Source organism: Notolepis coatsorum, assembly GCF_963971535.1.
Source record: "Notolepis coatsorum genome assembly, chromosome: 8".
In the NCBI taxonomy this organism is placed as follows: Eukaryota; Metazoa; Chordata; class Actinopteri; order Aulopiformes; family Paralepididae; genus Notolepis; species Notolepis coatsorum.
Window position 1 is genome coordinate 11,819,065 of NC_140172.1, and position 16,193 is coordinate 11,835,257.

Sequence of the window (16,193 nt, forward strand, 5' to 3'; positions counted from 1 at the left end):
TGGTCCCCACCGTGAGCTGGGTCAGTTACGTTAGAACCCATAGGGGCCTCTATGGTCGGGGTAGCCTGGTCGTTAGGGTTAGACATAATTTTACTTTCTAGTTTTACCGCGTTTACTGTTGGTAGAAGACTAGGTTGTTGACCGACAGCGTAGGCCTCTAGGTACTGAGGGAGCTGTCGTTTGCGCCGCGGGCGTTGTTGGTTAGGAGGATCGTTTCGTGGAGTGTTCATCATAGGCCATTTTAATATTAATAACACTATATTAATATTACACTGATTACCCTCCGGCTCGAAGGACCAATTGTAACTGAGGGGTACAATTCCCTGACTGTATTGTTAGATATGATACTTACTACCACTACCTCTTGTACTTTAGACTCTGGCCACCCAGTACTAGGTATAAATAATTATGATAAACACTCCCACCTGATGAAACGGATCCAACACAAATGTACCAAGTCGAAAGTCTGCGTTTAATAATAATACATAGCAAAAGGTATGTACAACGATCACTTAATTACATTTATGATTTGAAATAGTATGCACTTTTATGGCAAATGAGTATTCGTAGGTAGATCAATATCGAATGTCCAATCTCTGATTGCGCAGGAAGCAAATATACAACCTGGAATATTTAGGGAACAATAGCAATGATACTTGAATGATTATATAGCTGGATACACTAGGGGAAGGTTCCGACTGCTTGTAGGACAGCTGGAGGGGGGGGGTAGAGTCTGGCTGTATCCCGTCTGGCCGAGGGTATCCTGGGAGAGCCCACAGTCGTGCGACCCGGTGCCCAGCGATCCTCGATCCACAGATGAAAGCAGTTGGACTCTCTGTGGCCGGCGTCCTCCGGTCCACGATGGAGAGACGTGAGGCGACCTCGTCGTGTAGAGCGTCTTCTCACCTGTCGTCCTCTCCGGGGGGGGTATTTCCAACACACCGCAGTGTTGGCCTTTATCCATAGAATAATCAAAGTACTCAAAGCATAATCCAAGCCGGGGAAGGCTAGCCGTCGTCGGTAGAATAATCCAATATACAGGTCCACTCGCTCTTTGGCCTGGAGCTCCTCGGGTGCAGCTTCACGTGGGGTCAACCACCCTGGATAAGCGTCCAGCTGATGCCCGAAACGATGGGGGTGCTGATTACTATAGAACTCTTACCGCACGAGGCACTACATATGAATAGACTATTATTAGCTTAATAGAATACGTCCAACTCGACAATATAGTGCCAAATATGACTATTCAAATATTAATATACACGATGTCTCAATGCCGATACTGGGCCGAATTGGCCTTACTGCCCACACGTGGTTCGCGGGGAGGCTTTTGCGTCTGTCACTCTGTTGGAGGGTAAGGAACTGGACTAAAAGAAAGCTCTACTTTAATAGCGCAGTATATATACGCACTATGAACAAATAGTACCATTAGTGGTGCGGTAGACATATTCCTACGCGGAACTAGGACTTGTCCATACATGTTGAGCGGCACGATTGAACCTGGTCTGAGGGGTATGGCGACCTGGCACCAAGGTCTCGTCCAATGGTAGAATGGAGACTATTATGGGATGTTCAGTAGACTAGAAGGGATATTCAATGCATATTGTACAAGGAATATACAAGGGATATCAGGGGATATACAAATACAATTAAATATATATATATAAATAAATATATATATTCGGTTTAATCTGATCCTTCAGAACACTGTGGTACAAAGAAGACCCACCGACAATAGCACAATGGGTAGGAATAGTAGAGGAGATACAGGATATGGAGAGGATAACACACATGCTGAGGTTACAGGAAGAGAAATTTGGAGAAAGATGGGGAAAGTGGGAGGATTACAAGGGGAACGAAAACGACATCACAGAGGAACCAAATACAACACAAGAGGGCGAAGGATAAAGGAGGAAAGAAGCTCAAGGGGGGTCTCTGAACCCGTGTCACACACCTTTGCTTTAGTTAGTTTTTTCTATTATTATTTATGTTGGGTATGACAATTATTTTATGATTCTTGTACTGTATTATTTAGGTCTGTTGAACAGTGTTGTTTTATGATATGTTTAATTTTAATTTCATGAAAGTACCCATATATGTATGTCGTTAAGTTATGGATGTCAATATAAATGTTATGTTGTATGTCCAATAAAATAAAATAAATAAAAATTTAAGTTTAAAAAAAGAAAAAAGTATTATGTACTTCTGTATGACAACTAATAAAGAAACTTGAAACTAGACACTTGTTGAAAGTGAACGTTAATTAACTTGAATAATTATTTCATTTATTAATCCTGTAAGATTCAGATTGTTAGAAGTCAATGTTATAAAAGTAAGTGCCCGCAGTTCATCGTATTATATATCAAGTGTACTAGAAATTCTTTGCAATTTCTGGATTAATAAAGCATCCTCTATGACAAGCTTGTTCTTGAATAATTTGTGTTTTTGAAACTCAATGCCTCTTAACACCTCTCTGTGGGGGGTGAGTGGGCTAATCATTCACAAATTATATTGTGGTGCAGCTAGCTAAACAAAACAGCGATAATAACACTTTTGAATGGTGTGAATTGAGTCATTGTTAGTATAAATAAGAATAATACATTTTGTAATGTTGGGCAATAAGGAATAACAATAGAGCCTCTTGAGAGATATTTAGAGAAAGAATATAGATTTGGGGGGGGGGGGATTAAGTTAATTCTACTTAAACTTAATGCAACATCTATAATATAGTACATATATCTTTCATACAGAAAACATGCAACATCTATACAGTAATATAGTAAATGTATCATTCATACAGAAAACATGCAACATCTATTTCTTCAATGAGCCTGTTACGACCCCTGAGGGTAAGGGCTGTAACATAAATATTGGTAGACAGAAATGATGACCAGGTTTGTAAACAAAAATGATATTTATTAACATTAAGGAAGCACAATGGTAACTCAAGGGTGAGCCAAGGGCAAAACAACACCACTATCTGTAAAGAAAAATACATTAATTAACCTAAACCATTAAGCTAACAAAAAAAGGGGAAAAACAATACTCAAATGAAACGGTGGCTCACCCCAGGGACAGTGCATATCAATCAACAGTTATACTTTTATAAATGAATGTAAATATGCCAACATTAGCAGGGTTGCTAGTTTTCAGTTGTAGTCCGTGAGCTAGATGTTTAAGCCAGAAAGAACAGAAAAATAGGACATTAAAGCGAATATAAAAACTATTTAAACATAATCTATACTACATTCATTCACTAGGCATTCATGCATCTATAAAAAAAAACATAGTGTATAGGGACAAATCAAAGCCCCTACATGGACAAGCACTGTATAGGCAGGCATACATATACATCAAAAAAGTCAACCAAACAAACAAGATTTTTTTTTCTTATATTGATCTTTTCCCCCCTCCTTTTTCCTCCGTTTTTCTCCCATCCCAATGTTAGTCGTTATGCCAATTTCCAATCCCCTTCCTGGTCGCTGCGCACCTACCCCCCACAGTCGGTCTGGGAGAGTGGAGGCTATCACGTGCTTAATCCGACACACGTGTAGCCAATCAACCGCTTCTTTTCACCTGGCAGCGCGGACTCTCACTGAGAGGGTGTAACGTGTGGAAGGATCACACTACCCCCCTTGGATCCTATCCTCGCTATTTAGCACATCCTCGCTATTTAGCACATAATCAGGCACCCTTTGGGCCCTATGTGTTACCCATAAGGTTCCTCTTCTGTATGAATGTGCTGGTGTGTCTTTAAGCTGTCTCTCAGGGGCCAACAAGCTCTCAGGGGCCAACAGGCTCTACTGGAAGCTCCTCTCACACTGGTCACTTCTCTCCTGTATGAATGCGCTGGTGTTGCTTCAAGTTGCCATATTGACTGAAGCTCTTCTCACACTGGTCACAGTTGTAGGGCTTCTCTCCTGTATGAATGCGCTGGTGTATCTTTAACTGTCCAGAGGTCTTGAAGCTCTTCTCACACTGGTCACAGTTGTAGGGCTTCTCTCCTGTATGATTGCGCTGGTGTATCTTTAACTCTCCAGAGGTCTTGAAGCTCTTCTCACACTGGTCACAGTTGTAGGGCTTCTCTCCTGTATGAATGCGCTGGTGTGTCTTTAAATATCCAGATTTACTGAAGCTCTTCTCACACTGGTCACAGTAGTACGGCTTCTCTCCTGTATGAATGCGCTGGTGTATCTTTAAGCTGCCAGACTCACTGAAGCGCGATCCACACTGGTCACAGTAGTAAGGCTTCTCTCCTGTATGAATGCGCCGGTGATTCTTTAATTTTCCAGAGGTCTTGAAGCTCTTCTCACATTGGTCACAGTGGTAAGGCTTCTCTCCTGTATGAATGCGCTGGTGTATCTTTAAGCTGCCAGACTCACTGAAGCGCGATCCACACTGGTCACAGTAGTAAGGCTTCTCTCCTTTATGAATGCGCTGGTGTGTCTTTAAATCTCCAGATTGACTGAAGCACTTCTCACATTGGTCACAGTGGTATGGCTTCTCTCCTGTATGAATGCGCTGGTGTTTCTTTAAGTTTCCAGATAGACTGAAGCTCTTCTCACACTGGTCACAGTTGTAGGGCTTCTCTCCTGTATGAATGCGCTGGTGTACATTTAACTCTCCAGAGGTCTTGAAGCTCTTCTCACACTGGTCACAGTTATAAGGCTTCTCTCCTGTATGAATGCGCTGGTGTGTCTTTAAATATCCAGATTTACTGAAGCTCTTCTCACACTGGTCACAGTAGTACGGCTTCTCTCCTGTATGAATGCGCTGGTGACTCTTTAAATCTCCAGATTGACTGAAGCTCTTCTCACACTGGTCACAGTGGTAGGGCTTCTCTCCTGTATGAATTCGCTGGTGTGTCTTTAAGTGTCCAGACTGACTGAAGCGCGATCCACACTGGTCACAGTAGTACGGCTTCTCTCCTGTATGAATGCGCCGGTGATTCTTTAATTTTCCAGAGGTCTTGAAGCTCTTCTCACATTGGTCACAGTGGTAAGGCTTCTCTCCTGTATGAATTCGCTGGTGTATCTTTAAGTGTTCAGACCGACTGAAGCGCGATCCACACTGGTCACAGTAGTACGGCTTCTCCCCTGTATGAATGCGCTGGTGTTTTAGAAAAGCAGCCTTTTTGATGAAGCGCTTTCCACACTTGTCACAGCAGTGAGGCCTTGACTCATTCATATCTCTGCTTGTACCTGGAGAAGAGAGAAGTACACCAATGAAGAGTTCAGATTTAGCATTCGTTCAGTTTGTATTTCTCAAGTGAATCTGCTCCAAGGGCGGTTATTGAAACTGTGAAGTGCCACAGAACAAGTGACACTTTTGGACAATGACATCCTGGGTCGTTCCTATATGACCAGTATAAATCTTTAAACTGAACTCTGGAAAGACAGCTCTATGATGGCTCTACTTATAAAAAAAATGGAACTGAGCCTTTAAATGTCTCCATAGAAGGGGCCTGTCTGTGAAAAACTGTGAAAAGGGAGTGAACCAGCGGAATGTGGGCCTTAGGAGAGGAGAGAGACAGAGACAGAGGAGAAAGAGCTGTAAAATGTTAACCCTTTCAGACGGGAAGGGTTGCGGGTTGAAAAACAGGGAGTCCTGAATCTATAGAGGGAAATCTTAAAAAAACGATATAACAATTAAATGTTTAATGTGTACAGTAAAAGTTTTCATAAATGGCATGCTTATAATTAACTGTCATTAGAGAATAATACTAAAAGAATGATGGGTAAAAACTGTTTTCTGGAGGAGATCTTTTAGGAAGCTTGATAAGAAATCCTAGGGATGGCTTCGTGCCCGGTACCATGTCACGTGATCCCCACAGACAAAGCAGTTGTCTGTTCTGAAGGAATAAGGGACTTTCTGTTACTTAAAAACCACTAGGTAACGAGAAGTAACGTTAGTACCAAGAAGGAGGAGCTCATACGAATTACGTATTGTACTCTGGTTTGCTAAACAAAAGTGACAGCCTGTGACTTCACTGTGTTTAGACCAATCGGAAATATTGTAAGATGGATATAAAAGGGACGGTTGCCCTTTCAAGAGCCAGACTTTTTAGAGAGATGGAGATCCTGCTGCCAGACACGGGGCACAAGCCGAACCAGATGAGATGTTTTGTTCTGTGCATATTTTAACTGAAATGGACACTTTCCACTTCAGTCTCTTCTTGTAACTAGCTTTTTCTAATTAAAAATACCTCTTTATAAATATCCTTTGTATCCTTTCTTCGAACCAGACGGCCGGACGGCCGGGTAAGCATGAAATGTGTTTTGCCTTGTAACTTCACCCTTTGCGTTTTGATTAAAAAGACGGGTATGCATGGAGATGTATTTTTGCATTGTAACTTTACCAGTAATAATAATAATAATAATAATAATAATAATAATAATAATAATGTGCCTGTAATGTGCTTGATTTATGATGTAAAAAACCTCCTGAGTAAGGCTTTAGCCAGACGGAGTATTAATGATGTAAAAACTTTAGAAGTGTGGCTTTATCCCTACGGAGTAAAAGGAGACATATGATTATGTATTAAGGCAAAATAGAATAAGTGGCTTTATCCCTGCATTAAGGACTAAAGGTGGATTCTGTATAATGGGATTATCAAGTAAAGCCATATAGTGATAATACGTGTACTTAGGAGACATATGATTATGTATTAAGGCAAAATAGAATAAGTGGCTTTATCCCTGCATTAAGGACTAAAGGTGGATTCTGTATAATGGGATTATCAAGTAAAGCCATATAGTGATAATACGTGTACTTAGGAGACATATGATTATGTATTAAGGCAAAATAGAATAAGTGGCTTTATCCCTGCATTAAGGACTAAAGGTGGATTCTGTATAATGGGATTATCAAGTAAAGCCATACAGTGATAATATGTGTAAGTAGCTTTATCCCTAGCTATAATGGGATTATCAAGTAAAGCCATATAGTGATAATACGTGTACTTAGGAGACATATGATTATGTATTAAGGCAAAATAGAATAAGTGGCTTTATCCCTGCATTAAGGACTAAAGGTGGATTCTGTATAATGGGATTATCAAGTAAAGCCATACAGTGATAATATGTGTAAGTAGCTTTATCCCTAGCTATAATGGGATTATCAAGTAAAGCCATACAGTGATAATACGTGTAACGGATTAGGGAAATGGACCTCCTCTGAATATAGAGAGTCCTTCCCAGTGCAAATAAAATAAAAGATTCCGCAACTTCAATCACTCGACCTAAGGTCGATGACTGACGGGGGTCGGAACGGTGCATTCGCTGTCTCTTGTCGGTCAGTGGTAACAACAACATTTTGTAGACTCGTTTGGTTCTGCGTGTCAACCACTTCACAGGACGCTGTTTGATGTCAAGATAAGCAGACCAATGAGTTATGAAGTTATCGATCTGACCTAAGAGCCAGCGTGGGCATTCAACAGAAACCTGGCGATCATTAATAAAATACTGAGATAAATCCCAACAGGCATTTGTCTGCAATATGACATTGTGGTTGTATCTGTCCTTGATTAACTAGAAATAATTTAAAGGTAAAGAAAGATTAGGCATTTTATCGCACTTTAATCTTTTTGCACTCCAGACCCTGCAGAATGTTTCTCAGTTCCAGGCATACCGTTTATCCAGTTGCACAGCGTGCATGGAGTGACGTCGGAGAGTTATAGCCAACATGGAAAAATCTGTTGAGACTGCGTTGCTTGTCCTGTTGAATGGGATGTTTTGTTTTGATATAAAAAAAAAACAGATGGAAGTGTCGATACGAGAATGGTAGCGTGCACTTTGTGCAGCAAAGACTTTGCCCATCACCGGAGCGTTTCTACACTATCACCTAAATGCCAAGCATGTTGGAGCTACCATGCAAACTAAATCTAACGCCGGTCACGCTAACATTACCCAGAGTACAAGCAAGCAGGGTCGCCTAACCACACTAGACCAGATGACGGGATTCAGAGCAAACATTTGTCAGACCAAGTGTAACAAATGAACTAACTCACTGGCTCGCTGGATTGCCGTGGACTCAGGGAACAAAATTAACTTTTTGGCTTAACAGCCAAGGTGGCTGGTCGATTTAAAAAACTACCAGCCAGGCAGATTTTTTACCAGCCAAGAATTCAAAAACGCATTTTTGTGTCACATAAATTTTTTCAGTACATTTAGTAGATAAGGTATTACGTTCAAGTAGATAAATAATACACACTTAAATAAGAGGCCAGAGTAACATTTTGAGCCAATTAATTTAATATATTGATTGATTTATCAATACAAGTTAATCTTAAGCTTACATTTAATCCACCTGATCAACCAAGACAACAGTGTCAAACAGACTTTCTAATGCTCTCCACCTGATCAACCAAGACCACAGTGTCAAACAGACTCTCTAATGCTCTCCACCTGATCAACCAAGACCACAGTGTCAAACAGACCAACTCTCTCCACCTGGTCAACCAAGACAACAGTGTCAAACAGACTGACATTCTCCACCTGGTCAACCAAGACCACAACATTTGTGTAGTGTGATGTGTGGCTGGTGCCAGTGTGGTTGGGTGCTAACCAGTGGTGAAGGAGGCCATTTAGTCTACACCAGTGGTCACCAACCTTTTTAAGCCCAAGATCACTTTTTTTTTTTTGGTGAAGGCAAGATCTACCTATTGAAGCGTTGAGAGAAAAAGACAGCCAAGATTGTACTTTAAACTAAATTACTTTAATTAGCATTTTATAAGGTAGAACTGTAATGTGTACTTTCTCAGTCAGTGCTAAGTGCAGTCATCTTATGCAGCATCACTTTTCACATCAAAACAAAAGTAGAACTGTAATGTGGACCTTCTCCTATTAACATTGCCAAACATATTTACAATTAGCATTTTATAAAGTAGAACTGTAATATGTACTTTCTCAGTCAGTGCTAAGTGCAGTCCTCTTATGCAGCATCACTTTTCACATCAAAACAAAAGTAGAACTGTAATGTGGACTCTCATATTATTAACATTAGAAAATGCTAATTATAAATATGTTTGTCAAAGTAGAACTGTAATATGTACTTTCTCAGTCAGTGCTAAGTGCAGTAATCTTATGGAGCATCACTTTTCACATCAAAACAAAAGTAGAACTGTAATGTGGACTCTCAGGGAAAGACCAAAAAACTATTTTTTTCAGGGAAAGATCTACAGGGAAGGTCTCAAAGATCGACCAGTCGATCGCGATCGACGGGTTGGTGACCACTGGTCTACACTGTAAAGTGCTAGGAGTGTCTAGAAAAGCACTATATAAATACAATGATAATTCATTCATAGTTTCAGGTCATGACCGTGAATTACATGCATGTATTGATTCTGAATTCCAACTCAACTCCTAACATGAGGAGACAGTGGCTCAGGAGGTAGAGCGGTCATCTGGTAATTCTCACAGGAATTGTGTAAAAGTGCCCAAATAGTGAAAGAAATAGTAAAATAGTTCCCCTTTAACATTTTTTAAATAAACATTATTTTTTTAAATGGCTAAAAGTGATTTTGTAATTTTGCAACTGTGGGTCTCACAGGGTACTTTTAACCCTGTGAGGCCCAAATAAAAAAGACTTCAGAGGCCAGAGGGTGAGACCTATAAACACATGAAGGGTGCCGTGACTGAAAAAAAGGTTGAGAAACGCTGGTATATGGTGTGGCTCTTTGTGGTACCACAGTCATTTTTGTGGCTCTTAGTCTCTGACTGGTTGGCCACCCCTGGCATAGGCGGACCATTCCTTGGTTACAAGATTATTATTTTCTCACAGTAGTGTGCGTGTATTTTTGGCTGAAGTGGATAGAAAACAGTACTGTGCAAAAGTCTTAGGCACCCAAGAAAGTATTTATATAAATTGTCTTAGTTGTTAATAAACATTTTTCTGTATTAGTGTGTCAGTAGATTTTTAGCAATGTTTAATAAAATTATTTTTGAAAGCATCTTCATGGTTTAATGCAGACATATGTTGCAGGGACTATTTTAATTGTCATGTTGGCATGACTGTAGGCTTCAAACGGTTAAATCAAGCATTTTTAAGGGCTTTAGAGGAAATGTCAAAATATCGTGATGTACATCGTGTATCGTGACATAGCCAAAAAATATTGTGATATCATTTAGAGGCTGTATCGCCCAGCCCTAACCATAAGAGTTCCCTATGCATACTGTTTATGTCCGTTGTTGTGGGGCAATGTAAGACTAGTCTGGCAGCTCTGTTCTGGATCATTAGTAGTTTCCTCTGTGCACTGTCAGATGCAGAGGACCAAACAGGTGAGCAGTAGTCCAGGTGGCTTAAAACTAAGGACTTAACGACCTGTCCCAGAATATGTGCTGGAACATAAGGATGGCATTTTCTTGCCATATAAATGCCATTACCCATTTTCTTAGCCACTGTGTCAATGTGCTCTACCCATGTCAGTCGACTATCTATTATGACTCCCAGTCATTTAACCTTATCAACCTGTTGTATGGGGTCACCAGACAAGTGCAGACTCAGTGTAGGATTGGCTAATAGTTTGTGACTAGTTCCTATGATAATTGATTTGGGCTTTGAGATGTTTAATACCAGCTTATTTAGTTGTATCCAATTAGTTACTGCATATAACTCTGAAGATAAAACTTTGTGTAGATCACCACTAGTGTTTGCAGCATAATACAGTGTGGAATCGTCCGCGTACATTTGTATACTTGCTTTACACAAAGTAGATGGTAAGTCATTTGTGAATATATAATACAGGAGTGGTCCAAGACAGCTGGCCTGTGGCAAGCCACAATCTAGCCCTTTGCAGTTAGACATGCTGCCATTGTAATACACTTTGTCTTCTAACATCTTGGAAATCTATGTTGAAGAAAAATCTATGTTGAGGAAATACTATATGTTGGGGAAAATACTATATCCATGTTGAGGAAAATACTGATTCTATGTTCCTTCAGTAAGATTAGTACAGAATGTGTACAGATGTAGTGAAGATATATCTGTTCTCTCAGTTAGTTTACTATGTGTACAGATGTAGTGAAGATGTCTCTGTTCTCTCAGTTAGTTTACTATGTGTACATATGTAGTGAAGATATATCTGTTCAGAGAATATTGTACACCACTCTATACTGCACTCAAACTACAAAAAAGCAAGCTTACAGAAACAAGTATCTTATAATGATGTCATGATAATATTACTTAAGAGGGCTAGATGGTGTAGTGCAAGTAAGATGTTTGTGGCTGCAGGACTTCCATCCCAAACTGTCTTAAGAAATCTTATGTAGAAATGTATTTGCCGGGTAAATTACTGTAAATGAGATCTTGGTTTTGTCCTTCAATCCCAGGAAACACTGAGACAGTTGTCTTTATGTAAGACTTATTATTTTCTTTTCTTATCTTTTAAACTATGTTTTTTATGGTGCTTTTATATGTAATTTATTCTATGTATCATCTTTTATATGGACCCTGAGTTCGTAATAAAATGTAGATTGATTGATATCCACGAGGTGTTTAGGAATGATAGAAATTAAGAACAAAATTACTTTAAAGAATGTAAGGAATGTAAATTAAGTGGTAAAATGATCACCTCTGGCAAGCTCGTCTATGTCCAGCAGACCATCCTTGTTGCCACGGGTGATGGAAAGCGTGTGGACGTCTGGACAATCCATTAGGGGTTTCTCTAGACGTTGACACAAAGATGCCCAAAACAAATTCATCATGGTGGGCACAGTGGATTATTTGCCAAAAAAACTAAAGGCTAATTTACAGCAGGTTAAGAGAAAAAGATACCGTCGTGTCATGGTTCATAATGTACCGACAATGGCCTACATCTGCCAAACTTTCTTCTTGTACTGTACTTGTGCTGTATAATGACAGCTAATCTAATCTAAATGAGGGGAACCTCCACTTCCTAACAAGTTGAAATAAAGGTTTGAAACGGAAAAAGGAAATGTTAGCTTTAGGCTAGAGCGTAAGGTAGCCTCCTAGCTCTCTAAACCATGCAACATAAAGAATGTACTGATCACAGACAGGTAGTATAGTTCTATGTATTGATCACAGTGCTTTACAGCAAGTAGAGTGAAAATCTATTTATCGTGGTCCCTCGACCATAGCAGCTTCCAATAATAAAATACAATAAATTTAGTATAGAAAAAAAATAAGATGACTAAAATAAAGATGACTATATACAGTTCTAAAAAGTGTGGAGTGCAATACGATAATTTTAGCTTAGAATAAAATAAGATGACTAGAATAAAGAATACCATACAGTTCTAAAAAGGTGTGCAGTGCCGATCAGGATGTAGATATTCTAAAGATTGAGGTTGTACACATAAAACAGTTCAGTGGATAGTATAATGAAAAAAAGAATAGACCCACACACTTTATATCAAGATAGTTAAATCAAAACACTACACCATCCCCTTAATTTGGAATAATGTCAAAAAATGGACAAATCAATAAGTTACTCATTAACCTTTTTATTTTCCATTTAAAAACTAAATAGAATGCAGGTACAAAAATACAAACAAATCACACTACCTACTGTATAACCCTAATCCCCTCGCCCTATACATCCAAACCCCAGTCCACACCCTCATCCACCACCAAACCCCTCATCCACCACCACACTTCCCAGGCAACACTGATGTTAATCATCCTCACCACTGTCATCGGAGTCATCATCCCATATGTAGCCCTATCCTCAGTTTCCTTAGAAACATTTGCAGTGTTTCATAACAATTTTTGCCAGATTTTTCTATTATTCTCCCCATCCCAATTTAGTCGTTATGCCAATTCGTTATGCCCCCTCCCCTACCTGGTTGTTGTGCGCATGTTCCTCCTACTGGTCGGTACAAGGGAACCCTGAAGTCCACCACATGCTTCCTCCGACACATGTGGAGACAGCCAGTGGCTCTCTTCTCACCTGGCAGCGAGGACTCTCATTGGTGAAGCGTAACGCGTGGGAGGTCACGCTGCCTTCACCATTTCCTGCCTTTCGCTGAGCAGGCGCCCAGACCTGACCTGTAGGCGTTGCTGTCCACAACGCCAGATTACCACCCACGACTTCCCTCCCCCTAACTCAGCCAAATGAGTTAGTATGACGACCGGCCCAAGCCGCAGGGCAATGCTGACTCCGGGAGTCGAGACCGCAGCCTCTTGCATTGGTGACGAGCGCAATCTCTGCTATGCCACCCGACCGCCCTTGCTTTAGGTGTGTATTTTTAGGCGGATTTTCAGAGGTTAAGAGGTTAAAATCGGATCGGATCTGATTGAGATTAAAGATTTTGAACTACTGGGCACTGAACATGGAGACAAATCGCAAATCGATCAGCACTTTCTCGGCCGAGCTATAGTAATTTTTTCCGCACCTACTCCCAAAACTCTGCATGCGCAGATTGATAAACCTAGACATCTGGACAATCCCGAAACTCCGTGGGCAATCTGCGCATGCGCATGGGGAGTAGGTGCTGAAAAAGTTACTATAGCTCGGCTGAGAAAGTTCCGATCAACTTGGGATTGGTCTCTCCATGTTCAGGAGACTCAGATTGTACAACTTCAAGGCTCCTTTTGAGCGCCGCTGCTGCAAGGAAGGAGCATTAAGACTGAGGAAAACAAAGTAAACATAATTGTACTTACAGATGTTGTGGTGTCCACAGTCTGGTGTCTGTTTCCACAAGAAGAAAGTCTTGGTCCAGTAGAGTTCTGCCACAGAGAGACTTCACACTGTAAACACACAAAGCGTTTGTTGAATAATCCAGGAATTTATGTGGAGTGTATCGAGGCTCGTGTTGATGACGGTGAACCTCACGTGCCGGTCGTACCATGTGACTGATTCAGGACATTTGGCGATCGATTCGAGATATAAGGGGCAACGAAGCGCAATAGCTTTAAAGTCCGACGTCATCGGAGTTTAAAAAAAATTATTTGGCACCGGCGGTTCTCACTTGAATCGGTACTCAGTAGTACAGACGTGATTCGGTCGGTACTAGGGATGGGCATTTTTAAGAAGAATCCAGATCGATTGATCGCATGCTATACTCGAGGGATCGCGAATTACTCGAAATCAATAAAAAAATATATATATATTCGATTTTTTTTAACTTATTTGTTCATTCACGTATATATGTTTAAGGAAACCAACAAACAGTTATAATCTTACACATACATGTGAAAAGATATGTAATTTTTTTTTTAATAATAATATTTAATTTTTTCATAGATACACGAGTAATTGAGGAATCGATTACTCACGCCCATCCCTAGTCGGTACCCATCCCTACCTATGACCTCACATTGTGTCGACTTAGGTATTTATTGCGCGTTTGTTTGCTATCTGTTCAACTAACACAAATATCGGTATCGGTATCGGCCGATTGTGTTAGTTGAACAATCGGTATCGGTGGCAAATGTTCATATTGGTGCATCCCTATACGGAATTACACAATATCGCACATAACCCTTCATGAAGTTCCTCAAGTGCTCATATTAAAAATACTAAGCTTCATCTCTTATCGTTTTGCTTTAATCATTGTGAGAGTGAAGGAAGTGCAGCCTCATTGAAATGTATTGGGGATAGATTTGTCAGTAAGGATTTGAATCAATTAAGGCTTTGAATCAATTAAGGCTTGCCGGTGTGCATGAGACTAAGAGGGAGGTGTCAATCAACTCAGTACTGCCATGACCTCTCAGGGGATTAAAGGGGCTATGTATTGCTATTCCTAGCACTATTTGGGCAACTTTACACAATTCCTGTTAGTCTATTGAAGACATTTGTAAGGTTTTTTTCAAAAAAATGCATTGTTTTATATTTCTAATCAAGTACTCAAAACCATCATTTTTCAGCCTCAAGAAATCAGTCTGTTATGGCCTGGCTCCGCCCATAAGCACTTTGAGTGACAGTGCCACACAGTCTGCACTGGTAGAGGGAGGGAGGGGGGGGAAGAGAGAGAGAGCGAGAGAGGGAGGGGGTGGGAGAGAGAGGGAGAGAGAGAGAGAGAGAGAGAGAGAGAGAGCGAGAAAAAAAAGACAGTCCGCCGGCAGCTTGTGGTTTTTTTTTTCTTTCTTTCAATCTCCCGTTTGCGTGTGTGTGGCGCGCTGCAGGTCCAACCACAGAGCCAATCGCATCACTGTGCGCTACCCAGCGGCAGAATGACGTGACTCAGCCGTTCAAATCAAAATGACCTGATTTACTGGAGGACGAAAGGGGCTGGGCTGAATCTGAGCAATCCGCCAATATGGTATTTAGACCCTAAAACACATTGATAATACGAACTCCTATTACTATAATACAATGCTAGAGACTGAAAAATGACATTTATAATTAGGGATGCTCGATATTGGCTTTTTTACCGATACCGATATTCCGATATTGTCCAACTCTTAATTTCCGATACCGATATCAACCGATATCAACCGATACCGATATATGCAGGGTTTCCCACCCCAAAAAACGGAATAATTTCAGTTAACTAATCATTTCACTGGATATATATATAACAAATATTGTTATTGTTTTTTTCTTTTTTTAAACCGATACCGATATTTTCCGATATCACATTTTACTGCCGATATCGGCCGATAATATCGGTCGGCCGATAATATCGGACATCCCTATTTATAATACATAGCCCCTTTAACCATTGATCATTAGGCCACGCCCAATTTTTATATATTTTGAACCGTTTGTCGTAGAGACTTGCGGGTTGTGCCATTGTACTCAGTAGGGATATCCTCTTTCATTGGTCTATGTTGACCACGCACCCATGGTTCGGCTCCTCCCCCTTCAGGGGATTAATCCTTGATCCTTAGGGCGCGCCCCCTTTTTGTATCTTTTTAACCGTTTGTCGTAGAGACTTGCGGGTTGTGCCATTGTACTCAGTAAGGATATCCTCTTTCATTGGTCTATGTGAATCAATTAAGGCTTGCAGGTGTACTGAGTTGATTGACACCTGCATGTGCATGACACTTAAGGGAGGTGTCAATCAACTCAGTACTGACTTCTACATTCATTGGTGGATGTTAGCCATGACCCCTATACAATGGGTTAACCCTTTAACTATACCACTTACATTAGACACCCTAGCAACTAGGGCTGTCTTAAATACTTCGAAGCTTCGTTCGATGGCACAAGCTTCGAACAAAAACAAAAAAATCGAAGTTAAAATTTTTTTATTTAAATTTAAAATGAAACAAAAGTAAGCGGCGCCTCA

The 16,193-nt window shown here is 40.5% G+C and overlaps 1 protein-coding gene across 1 annotated transcript in view; it reads right to left on the bottom strand.

Annotated features, from left to right (window-relative positions):
* Positions 1–2,955: 2,955 nt before the first annotated feature.
* LOC311233259 (uncharacterized protein) overlaps positions 2,956–16,193 on the bottom strand; it is a 61,108-nt gene continuing 47,870 nt past the window's right edge. The window contains exons 6-8 of the mRNA XM_084320196.1: positions 13,621–13,707; positions 11,570–11,662; positions 2,956–5,201 (exon numbers count right to left, since the gene is read on the bottom strand). Of these exons, the coding sequence (XP_084176322.1) occupies positions 3,826–5,201; positions 11,570–11,651 (1,458 nt within the window). The 5' untranslated portion in view covers positions 11,652–11,662; positions 13,621–13,707 and the 3' untranslated portion in view covers positions 2,956–3,825. The remainder of the gene's footprint in view (positions 5,202–11,569; positions 11,663–13,620; positions 13,708–16,193) is intronic.